This window comes from Cyclopterus lumpus, chromosome 18, assembly GCF_009769545.1.
Source record: "Cyclopterus lumpus isolate fCycLum1 chromosome 18, fCycLum1.pri, whole genome shotgun sequence".
Taxonomy (NCBI): Eukaryota; Metazoa; Chordata; class Actinopteri; order Perciformes; family Cyclopteridae; genus Cyclopterus; species Cyclopterus lumpus.
In genome coordinates, this window is record NC_046983.1 from 262,524 (window position 1) to 275,307 (window position 12,784).

At 46.1% G+C, this 12,784-nt stretch overlaps 1 protein-coding gene across 1 annotated transcript in view; it reads right to left on the reverse strand.

The window, feature by feature from the left end:
- Positions 1–12,499, reverse strand: part of dlg4b (discs, large homolog 4b (Drosophila)) — a 50,560-nt gene extending 38,061 nt beyond the window's left edge. Inside the window, exons 1-2 of the mRNA XM_034556982.1 lie at positions 12,433–12,499; positions 7,480–7,605 (exon numbers count right to left, since the gene is read on the reverse strand). Coding sequence (XP_034412873.1) covers positions 7,480–7,605; positions 12,433–12,462 — 156 coding nt within the window. The 5' untranslated portion in view covers positions 12,463–12,499. The remainder of the gene's footprint in view (positions 1–7,479; positions 7,606–12,432) is intronic.
- Between the last annotated feature and the right edge of the window lie 285 nt (positions 12,500–12,784).

The following is a 12,784-nucleotide window of genomic DNA, read 5'->3' on the forward strand; positions in this document are numbered from 1 at the left end:
GTTTTTTTTTTACAGCAGAGTGGCAACATTCAGGTTCCAGTTTATCCAGAAATATCTGACATTTCCGACAGAGGTGGTATGGAGGGACGTCACCAATTGCGGTATCTCCTCTCCGCAGAGGAGAGGAGATACCGGACTCCGCAGACACAGTGTGGAGACAGGAACTGGGGCTGGGCTCTGGGGTAAGACCAGGATGGAGGGTCATCTATAAACCTCCCATTAAGAAGATGACTGGAGATCTCCAGTGGAGGGTTCCACATGAACCTCCCATTAAGAAGAGGACTGTTGCCGTCAACAGTTTTATCTCTGTTCTTAATCCCATTGTGTCTAATCCATGTCCATTATGCGAGGCTGTGGAGACTGTGTTTCACTGTATTTATGACTGTAAAAGACTTTGTATCCTCGGGGTCTGCTACAGGAAGCTTAACGCCTCCAAGTGGCAGCTCCTCAACCTGGTGGGGGGAGAGGCCAAGCTGGCCATCTACAGCAGCAGGAAGAGCAGAGTGGGGGGCAGGACCAGACAGGAAGCACTTCCTGTCTTCAAGTCCTTAGTCAAAGCCAGAGTCTGGATTGACTTTTTTCCAAAGCATGAACAACATGGAGGACTTGGAGGAATATGGTGCTATAAGGATGTGATATGTTGTGTGGAGACAAATTAATATTCAACGCTGTGTTGATTTATTCTTCTCGTCTTAAAAATGTTTTATTCTGTTATACTGATTGTTAAATAAAGCTTTTGTAAGTGAGATGACCAAAATATATCAGTCTATTGACCACGTGATGCGAGTCTGGACCACAAGATACAATTCTGGACCAAGAGATATGAGTCTCGACTACAAGATACTAGTCTGGACCACAAGATACTAGTCTAGACTACAACATTTGAGTCTGGAACACAAGATACTGGACCACGAGATACTAGTCTGGACCAAAACATGAGTCTGGACCACGTGATACGAGTCTCGACCAAGATATATGAATCTGAGACAATTTTGTACGAAGAGATATAAGTCTGGACCACGACATACCAGTCTGGACCACGACATACCAGTCTGGACCACGACATACAAGTCTGGACCACGACATACCAGTCTGGACCACGACATACCAGTCTGGACCACGACATACCAGTCTGGACCACGACATACCAGTCTGGACCACGACATATCAGTCTGGACCACGACATACCAGTCTGGACCACGACATACCAGTCTGGACCACGACATACCAGTCTGGACCACGACATACCAGTCTGGACCACGACATACCAGTCTGGACCACGACATATCAGTCTGGACCACGACATACCAGTCTGGACCACGACATACCAGTCTGGACCACGACATACCAGTTTGGACCACGACATACTAGTCTGGACCACGACATACCAGTCTGGACCACGACATACCAGTCTGGACCACGACATACCAGTCTGGACCACGACATACCTGTCTGGACCACGACATACCAGTCTGGACCACGACATACCAGTCTGGACCACGACATATCAGTCTGGACCACGACATACCAGTCTGGACCACGACATACCAGTCTGGACCACGACATACCAGTCTGGACCACGACATACCAGTCTGGACCACGACATATCAGTCTGGACCACGACATACCAGTCTGGACCACGACATACCAGTCTGGACCACGACATACCAGTCTGGACCACGACATACCAGTCTGGACCACGACATACTAGTCTGGACCACGACATACCAGTCTGGACCACGACATACCAGTCTGGACCACGACATACCAGTCTGGACCACGACATATCAGTCTGGACCACGACATATCAGTCTGGACCACGACATACCAGTCTGGACCACGACATACCAGTCTGGACCACGACATACCAGTCTGGACCACGACATACCAGTCTGGACCACGACATACCAGTCTGGACCACGACATACCAGTCTGGACCACGACATATCAGTCTGGACCACGACATACCAGTCTGGACCACGACATACCAGTCTGGACCACGACATACCAGTCTGGACCACGACATACCAGTCTGGACCACGACATATCAGTCTGGACCACGACATACCAGTCTGGACCACGACATACCAGTCTGGACCACGACATACCAGTCTGGACCACGACATACCAGTCTGGACCACGACATACTAGCTTACCAAAATACATTTTAAGATTAAAGTAGCTGATTGAAATCCAAACTGTCAGTATTTCAGCTCACTAAAGCCAACAATATAAGCCACGAATCTAAGTTGTAGCTCCTGAAAGAGAAAGAGAAACGTCTACAGTCGTCACTTTCAGCCGAAGCTTAGTGTCGGAGCTAATTACAGTAAAATAAATGCATTTGTAATGTTGCTAAAGCTAACATGTTGCTAAGTAGAGTTAGCCAGGTCCAGAAGGAGAGGAGAGCCGAGCATGTGAACAGAATCCAAGCAGAGTAGAACCAACATTAGCGGTCCAATCGCACGCTAATCAGAGCCGCTGTGATTTGTGTTAATGAAAGAGGTCCTACCATCATCCTCTGCCTGTGTCTCTTTGCTCGCCTCACGTTGTTGATGAATCGTCTTCCCATCTTCTTAGCGTACCACACTGACACAAACATCACTCCCTGTCTCTCTCTCTCTGCCTCTCTCTCTCTCTTCAGGAGGACGGCTGTTACATAAAGACTGATGGAGTGACGGATGAATAATTAACAAGCCAACAGGAAAGAAAGAGATGGAGGGGGAGGAGGGGGGAGCCTCTCAGCAGAAGAAGAAGCTCGTTAGGTGTTGTTTCCTGGACCCGTTAACGAAGCCTCCGACATGACTGACAGCTCAGCACATCACTCAGTCGTCCCTCGTTCATCCAGAGAGGGGGGAGACAGAAAGAGAGAGAGGTGATAAACCAGAAGAACCTTTGGTGAGATGGAGAGGAATGAAGAGCGATCGAATCCGAACGAGAACAGAAAACAGAGAAAGAGAGAGAGAGAGAGAGAGGCTGTTTCTGGTTCTCTGTCCTCCCTCCTCCCTCCTTCCTCCTCCGCTCGCTCTCTTTCTTCTCCACTGCACAGCTTCTGTGGGTCTAAGTCTCTCTACCACTCTCTCTCGCTACCTCTACCTCTCTCTCTCTCTCTCTCTCTCTCTCTCGCTACCTCTACCTCTCTCTCTCTCTCTCTCTCTCTCTCTCTCTCGCTACCTCTACCTCTCTCTCTCTCTCTCTCTCTCTCTCGCTACCTCTACCTACCTCTCTCTCTCTCTCTCTCCCTACCTCTACCTCTCTCTCTCTCTCTCTCCCTACCTCTACCACTCTCTCTCTCTCTCTCTCTCTCTCTCTCGCTACCTCTACCTCTCTCTCTCTCTCTCTCTCTCGCTACCTCTACCTCTCTCTCTCTCTCTCCCTACCTCTACCTCTCTCTCTCTCTCTCTCCCTACCTCTACCTCTCTCTCGCTACCTCTACCTCTCTCTCTCTCTCTCTCTCTCTCGCTACCTCTACCTCTCTCTCTCTCTCTCTCTCTCCCTACCTCTACCTCTCTCTCTCTCTCTCTCTCTCTCTCTCTCGCTACCTCTACCTACCTCTCTCTCTCTCTCTCGCTACCTCTACCTCTCTCTCTCTCTCTCTCCCTACCTCTACCTCTCTCTCTCTCTCTCTCCCTACCTCTACCACTCTCTCTCTCTCTCTCTCTCTCTCTCTCTACCTCTACCTCTCTCTCTCTCTCTCTCTCTCTCTCTCGCTACCTCTACCTCTCTCTCTCTCTCTCTCTCTCGCTACCTCTACCTCTCTCTCTCTCTCTCTCTCTCTCTCTCGCTACCTCTACCTCTCTCTCTCTCTCTCTCTCTCTCTCTCTCGCTACCTCTACCTCTCTCTCTCTCTCTCTCTCTCTCTCTCTCGCTACCTCTACCTCTCTCTCTCTCTCTCTCTCTCTCTCGCTACCTCTACCTCTCTCTCTCTCTCTCTCTCTCTCTCTCTCCCTACCTCTACCACTCTCTCTCTCTCTCTCTCTCTCGCTACCTCGCTACCTCTACCTCTCTCTCTCTCTCTCTCTCTCGCTACCTCTACCTCTCTCTCTCTCTCTCCCTACCTCTACCTCTCTCTCTCTCTCTCCCTACCTCTACCTCTCTCTCGCTACCTCTACCTCTCTCTCTCTCTCTCTCTCTCTCGCTACCTCTACCTCTCTCTCTCTCTCTCTCGCTACCTCTACCTCTCTCTCTCTCTCTCCCTACCTCTACCTCTCTCTCTCTCTCTCTCGCTACCTCTACCTACCTCTCTCTCTCTCTCTCGCTACCTCTACCTCTCTCTCTCTCTCTCTCTCTCCCTACCTCTACCTCTCTCTCTCTCTCTCTCCCTACCTCTACCACTCTCTCTCTCTCTCTCTCTCTCGCTACCTCTACCTCTCTCTCTCTCTCTCTCTCTCTCTCTCGCTACCTCTACCTCTACCTCTCTCTCTCTCTCTCTCTCTCTCCCTACCTCTACCTCTCTCTCCCTACCTCTACCTCTCTCTCTCTCTCTCTCCCTACCTCTACCTCTCTCTCTCTCTCTCTCCCTACCTCTACCTCTCTCTCGCTACCTCTACCTCTCTCTCTCTCTCCCTCTCTCGCTACCTCTACCTTTCTCTCTCTCTCTCTCTCCCTACCTCTACCTCTCTCTCTCTCTCTCTCCCTACCTCTACCTCTCTCTCGCTACCTCTACCTCTCTCTCTCTCTCCCTCTCTCGCTACCTCTACCTCTCTCTCTCTCTCTCTCTCCCTACCTCTCTCTCTCTCTCTCTCTCTCTCTCTCTCTCCCTACCTCTACCACTCTCTCTCTCTCTCTCTCTCTCTCCCTCTCCCTACCTCTACCACTCTCTCTCTCTCTCTCTCTCTCTCACACAGGCTCTCTCTCTCTCTTTAGCTCTGGGTTGGCAGAATAATGACATCACAAAGGGGTGAGAGAGTGTGAGAGAGAGAGTGGTAGAGAGACATTGATCCACAGATAGAGAGAGCGAGAGCATCAGGGAGTTTCATCGTGGCAGTGAATACACAAAAGGAAAAAGCTCCAAATGCTGTAAATGCAATAAAAAGAACATTTTATAATTTCCTCACTTCCCTGAGAAGTGTCTTTGCTCCAGCTTGTTGTTCTGTAGTGAAGTGTCTTCTAACACAGATATAGTCCTCCAGCTTGTTGTTCTGTAGTGAAGTGTCTTCTAACACAGATATAGTCCTCCAGCTTGTTGTTCTGTAGTGAAGTGTCTTCTAACACAGATATAGTCCTCCAGCTTGTTGTTCTGTAGTGAAGTGTCTTCTAACACAGATATAGTCCTCCAGCTTGTTGTTCTATAGTGAAGTGTCTTCTAACACAGATATAGTCCTCCAGCTTGTTGTTCTATAGTGAAGTGTCTTCTAACACAGATATAGTCCTCCAGCTTGTTGTTCTGTAGTGAAGTGTCTTCTAACATCAGATATAGTCCTCCAGCTTGTTGTTCTATAGTGAAGTGTCTTCTAACACAGATATAGTCCTCCAGCTTGTTGTTCTATAGTGAAGTGTCTTCTAACACAGATATAGTCCTCCAGCTTGTTGTTCTATAGTGAAGTGTCTTCTAACACAGATATAGTCCTCCAGCTTGTTGTTCTATAGTGAAGTGTCTTCTAACACAGATATAGTCCTCCAGCTTGTTGTTCTGTAGTGAAGTGTCTTCTAACACAGATATAGTCCTCCAGCTTGTTGTTCTGTAGTGAAGTGTCTTCTAACACAGATATAGTCCTCCAGCTTGTTGTTCTGTAGTGAAGTGTCTTCTAACACAGATATAGTCCTCCAGCTTGTTGTTCTGTAGTGAAGTGTCTTCTAACATCAGATATAGTCCTCCAGCTTGTTGTTCTGTAGTGAAGTGTCTTCTAACACAGATATAGTCCTCCAGCTTGTTGTTCTATAGTGAAGTGTCTTCTAACACAGATATAGTCCTCCAGCTTGTTGTTCTGTAGTGAAGTGTCTTCTAACACAGATATAGTCCTCCAGCTTGTTGTTCTGTAGTGAAGTGTCTTCTAACACAGATATAGTCCTCCAGCTTGTTGTTCTGTAGTGAAGTGTCTTCTAACACAGATATAGTCCTCCAGCTTGTTGTTCTGTAGTGAAGTGTCTTCTAACATCAGATATAGTCCTCCAGCTTGTTGTTCTGTAGTGAAGTGTCTTCTAACACAGTTATAGTCCTCCAGCTTGTTGTTCTATAGTGAAGTGTCTTCTAACACAGATATAGTCCTCCAGCTTGTTGTTCTGTAGTGAAGTGTCTTCTAACACAGATATAGTCCTCCAGCTTGTTGTTCTGTAGTGAAGTGTCTTCTAACACAGATATAGTCCTCCAGCTTGTTGTTCTGTAGTGAAGTGTCTTCTAACACAGATATAGTCCTCCAGCTTGTTGTTCTGTAGTGAAGTGTCTTCTAACACAGATATAGTCCTCCAGCTTGTTGTTCTGTAGTGAAGTGTCTTCTAACACAGATATAGTCCTCAGGTCTGAGTGAGACCGATAGCAACCAAGAGAGTGAGACTAATAGAGACCCAGAGAGTGAGACAGAGAGAGTGAATTCATTCTTACAGATACAATGATTTCAGTAAACACACATTCAGGCTAATCTTGTTGCCATGGTAACTCCTCTTCTGCCCCCCCCCCCTCCCTCCCCATTGTCGGCGTTATCATGGTGATGGCCAAGCAAAAAAAGCAGAGGGATGGAGCTCATGCTGAGTAAGTGTGTGTGTGTGTGTGTGTGTGTGTGTGTGTGTGTGTGTGTGTGTGTGTGTGTGTGTGTGAGTGTGTGTGTGTGTGTCAGTAATTAACAGAGATGAACTCCCTCTGGCTGTAGAACTGATCTCAGCTCTAAGTGAATAGTAAGAACAGCTGACCTCAGATCACACAAACCAGATGGATCCTCTTCAAGGATCTCTAATCCTCTTCAAGGACCTCTGGATCTGCTTCAAGGATCTCTGGATCCGCTTCAAGGACCTCTGGATAACCTTCAATGATCTCTGGATCCTTCCCACGTATCTCTGGAGCCTCCTCAAGAATCTCTGATAATCCTCAAGGATCTCTGATCTTCCTCAAGGATCTCTGGATCCTCTTTAAGGACTTCTGGATTATCCTCAAGGGTCTCTGGATCTTCTTCAAGGACTTCTGGATTCTCCACAAGGGTCTCTGGATCTTCTTCAAGGACCCACAGTACAATCTCAGTAGAACCTCCCTCAAAGAACTCCAGAGTTTTCTCAAATACCCTGACCTAGAGGGTTTGTCAAGGACTCCTAGGACAATTGTCAAGGACCGCTGAACCTCTTCAATAACTTCCCAAACCTCCCCAAGGCCCCTACAAGACTCTCAAGCACCAGAGAAACCTTCTCCATGCTTAGACCTGTTAGATGCAACTCTTTATAAAGGAGCTCAGTTTTAATCAGAAACAGCGTCATCTAATGGCGAAGCAGAGCAGTGTGTGTGTGTGTGTGTGTGTGTGTGTGTGTGTGTGTGTGTATGTGTGTGTATGCGCGTACGGTGAGTGCGGCAGGGTGTGTGTATCCGTCCAGGTGTGCGTGGCTCAGCTCTATGCTGCGTCCGTGGGTCATGTGACTGGGGCTGGGGTCGGCAGGCGGAGTCTCATCATCTTGGTAACGATACTTCTGCAGAGACACAGATCACATGAGGCGTTAGCATAAGCATCTCTGTTCCCATTACACTGATACCAGTATTTCCAGTGTCCCGATTATCCTGATACCAGTATGTCCAGTGTTCCCATTATACTGATACCAGTATGTCCAGTGTTCCCATTATACTGATACCAGTATATCCAGTGTTCCCATTATCCTGATACCAGTATGTCCAGTGTTCCCATTATCCTGATACCAGTATGTCCAGTGTTCCCATTATACTGATACCAGTATGTCCAGTGTTCCCATTATACTGATACCAGTATTTCCAGTGTACCCATTATCCTGATACCAGTATGTCCAGTGTACCCATTACACTGATGCGAGTATGTCCAGTTTTCCCAATACATGAATACCAGTATGTCCATTGTCTCCATTTTACTGATATCAGTATGTACAGTGTTCTCATTACACTGATACCAATTCAATTCAATTCAGTTTATGTTGTATAGCCCAATATCACAAATCACAAACTCCCCTCAGAGGGCTTTACAATCTGTACACATAGACATCCCTGACCTTTGACCTCACATCGGATCAGGAAAAACTCCCCAAAAATAACCTTTGACAGGGAAAAAAGGGAAGAAACCTTCAGGAGAGCAACAGAGGAGGATCCCTCTCCCCGGATGGACAGATGAATAGATGTCATGTGTACAGAATGAACAGCATTTACAAAGTTACATAAACACATTACATGAATATGACAATGTATGAATGGAACTCCAATCCATGAAACAGAAGGAGGTAGAGAGGAGGGGGGGCGGGGCATCAGCAGGGCCAATGGGAGGCCGGCTCACCAGCATCAGACACCTCCAGGTCCAATGGACCCTATGAGACGTGAAGTCACAACGACTCCGGGGAGGAAGCAGAGTTAATAAGGTGCAATGGAGAGATGTAAATTCATCCATAGGAGAGAGACGATGAGATAGGTGCTCAGTGTATCCTAAAACATCCCCCAGCAGCCTATAAGCCTATAACAGCATATCAAGGGGCTGGACCAGGGCAAACCTGATTCAGCCCTAACTATAAGCACTATTAAAGAGGAAAGTCTTAAGTCTATTCTTAAATGAGGTGACTGTGTCTGCCTCCAGGACTGAAAGTGGAAGCTGGTTCCATAAAAGAGGAGCTTGATAACTGAAGGCTCTGGCTCCCATCCTACTTTTTAGGACTCTAGGAACCACAAGTAGCCCCGCATTTAGTGAGCAGCTCTCTAGTGGGGCAATATGGTACTACAAGCTCCTTAAGATATGATGGTGCATCACCAATCAAGGCTTTGTAGGTGAGGAGAATAATTTTAAATGTGATTCTTGATTTTACAGGGAGCCAGTGCAGAGCAGCTAATACAGGAGTCATGTGATCTCTTTTCTTAGTTTTTGTGAGTACACGAGCTGCAGCATTCTGGATCAACTGGAGGGACTTAAGAGACTTATTAGGGCAGCCTGATAATAAGGAGTTGCAGTAATCTAGTCTGGAAGTAACAAACGCGTGAACCAGCTTTTCTGCATCTTTTTGAGACAAGATGTGTCTGATTTTTGAAATGTTACGTAGATGAAAAAATGCAATCCTTGAGATTTGCTTAACGTGGAGTTAAAGGACAAGTCTGGGTCAAAGATAACTAGAGATTCTTTACAGTGGTGTTGGATGCCAGGGCAATGCCATCTACAGAAACCACATCACCAGATAATTGATCTCTGAGGTGTTCAGGGCCAGTAAAATAACTTCAGTTGTGTCTGAGTTTAACATCAGGAAGTTGCAGGTCATCCATGTTTTTATGTCTTTAAGACATTCTTGAATTTTAGCGAGCTGGTTGGTCTCCTCTGGTTTGATCCATAGATATAATTGAGTATCGTCTGCATAGCAATGAAAGTTTATGGAGTGTTTCCTGATAATGTTGCCCAAAGGAAGCATATATAAGGTAAATAAAATTGGTCCAAACACAGAACCTTGTGGAACTCCGTGATTAACGTTGGTGGTCATTGAGGCTTCATCGTTTACAAATACAAACTGAGATCGATCTGATAAATAGGATTTAAACCAACTTAGTGCGGTACCTGAAATGCCAATCGACTGATCCAGTCTCTGTAATAGGATGTCATGATCAATGGTGTCGAACGCAGCACTAAGGTCTAACAAGACCAGTACAGAGATGAGTCCTTTATCAGCACTAAGGTCTAACAAGACCAGTACAGAGATGAGTCCTTTATCAGCACTAAGGTCTAACAAGACCAGTACAGAGATGAGTCCTTTATTAGCACTAAGGTCTAATAATACCAGTACAGAGATGAGTCCTTTATGAGCACCAAGGTCTAACAAGACCAGTACAGAGATGAGTCCTTTATCAGCACTAAGGTCTAAGAAGACCAGTACAGAGATGAGTCCTTTGTGAGCACCAAGGTCTAACAAGACCAGTACATAGATGAGTCCTTTATCAGCACTAAGGTCTAAGAAGACCAGTACAGAGATGAGTCCTTTATTAGCACTAAGGTCTAATAATACCAGTACAGAGATGAGTCCTTTATGAGCACCAAGGTCTAACAAGACCAGTACAGAGATGAGTCCTTTATCAGCACTAAGGTATAACAAGACCAGTACAGAGATGAGTCCTTTATGAGCACCAAGGTCTAACAAGACCAGTACAGAGATGAGTCCTTTATCAGCACTAAGGTCTAACAAGACCAGTACAGAGATGAGTCCTACTTTCTCAAGGATCTTAGAGAGGAAGGGAAGGTTAGAGATCGGTCTGTAGTTAGCCAACACCTCTGGATTAAAAGTGGTCTTCTTCAGGAGAGGTTTAATTACAGCTACTTTGAAGGAATGTGGTACATGGCCTGTTAGCAAAGACACATTAACAATATCCAGCAGAGAGGTGCCAATTAAAGGCAACACGTCTTTAAGCAGCCTCGTTGGGATGGGGTCCAAGAGACAGGTAGACGGTTTAGAAGTAGAAACCGTTGAAGACAATTGGTCTAGGTTAATGGGAGAAAAGCTATCCAAATATACACCAGGGCATACAGCCGTTTCCAAGGCCACTCCACTTGATGACAGATCGGTAGTAGTTGAGGGCAAGAGATCATCAATCTTGCCTCTAATAGTTAAAATCTTTTCCTTGAAGAAGTTCATGAAGTCATTACTACTGAGGTCTATAGGAATACACGGCTCCACAGAGCTGTGACTCTGTCAGCCTGGCTACAGTGCTAAAGAGAACCCTGGGGTTGTTCTTATTTTTCTCTATTACTGATGAGTAATAGGCTGCTCTGGCATTACGGAGAGCCTTTTTATATGTTTTAAGACTATCTCTCCAAACTAAGTATGATTCTTCCAGATTGGTGGAACGCCATATGCTTTAAAGCTTTCGTGAAGTTCGCTTTAGGTCGCGGGTCTGAGGGTTCTACCAGGGAGCAAACCTCCTTTGCCTCACTGTCTTTTTCTTCAGTGGGGCTATCGAGTCTAGTGTCATTCTCAGTGAGCCTGTAGCACTATCGACAATATGATCAATCTGGGATGGACTAAAGTTAGCACAGGAGTCCTCCGTCACATTGAGACGTGGTATTGAATCAAATGCAGAAGGAATCTCTTCTTTAAATGTAGCTACAGCACTGTCAGTTAGACATCTGGTGTAGAAACTTTTGACTAACGGTGTACACTCCGGGAGTATAAACTCAAAAGTTATGAGGTAATGGTCTGACAGAAGAGGGTTCTGTGGGAAGACCTCCAAATGCTCAATGTCAATGCCATATGTAAGAACAAGGTGGAGGGTGTGGCCAAAGCAGTGAGTGGGTTTCTGTACTCTCTGACAGAAGCCAATCGAGTCCAACAATGAGATAAATGCAGCACTAAGGCAATCATTATCAATATCCACATGAATATTAAAATCTCCTACAATAATAACCTGGTCTGTATACAATCAGACCAGCGCTAAAACACCTGTAAATATACAATCAGACCAGCGCTGAAATCCCTGTGAATAAACGACCATAACAGGGCTAAAATATCCTGTGTATATATACGATAAGTATACAACTAGACCAGGCCTAAAACACCTGTAAGTATACAACCAGACCAGGGTTAAAACACCTGTAAATATTGTATACCACCAAACTAGGGCTAAAATATCCTGTATATATATACGATCAGACCAGGGCTAAAACAACTGTAAATGTATTAACAGACCACGGCTAAAACACCTGTAAGTATACATCCAGACCAGGGCTTAAATAATCTTTGTATCTCCTAATTAGTTTCTTGTTATATGGTTTGATGCCATGGTTCTCTTACTTACCTCCATTTTACTTTGACGGACAACAAGAATCTTACGTTTACCGACGTGAACGAACGCAACAGATCAGAGTGACGGTGCATTTTAAACACATCGGGAGGACAAGACGCGACCTGTTGCTCTTCATTCTAATTAAAACACATTGTTACGGATCCAGGTTTGTTTTCTCACTCAAATCTGGATCAAACGTGACTGCATCATTTGAAATGTCTGGAAAAAATGTTTTTGTGCTGATGTGAATGTCCTCCAGCCCTACTAACAGCTAGCTAACGGCTGGAGCTATCCTGAGTTAACATACATGCTAATGTGGCCACGGTAACCACACACACACACATACACACACACACACGGATAGACATGTGAAAAGAGAGGGAGACGCAGCATATTAAATGAAAACATGACGAAATCAGCAACTACAGACATAATACCCGACTTTGGTGGTTTATGAGGACACACGTGTGTCTTCATAAAACGTGTGTGTGTGTCTGTGTTTTAGCGGATGCAAGCGAGCGGTCTGCTCTTACCTTGGTGGTGACAATGCAGAGGCAGTCCATATCCACACACACACACACACACACACACACTCACACACACACACACTCACACACAAACATTTCCACACACACTTACACACTCATGGTTGATGTCTCTCTCTCTCTCTTTGTCGCCCCCCCCCCCTCTCTCTCTCTCTCTCCTCTTCCGTCTGTCTGCCCTCGCTCGCCTCCTCTATCCCTCCGTCTGCCAGCACCAGGCTAGCAAGAGGGGGACGGGGGGCAGATGAGGAAGACTGGTGTTTTTGGAGGGTGGGGGGGTGGGGGGGTTGGGGGGGGGCGCACCTCCTTGAGTCACTCGCTGGTTGATGAGAGAGGAGGAGGT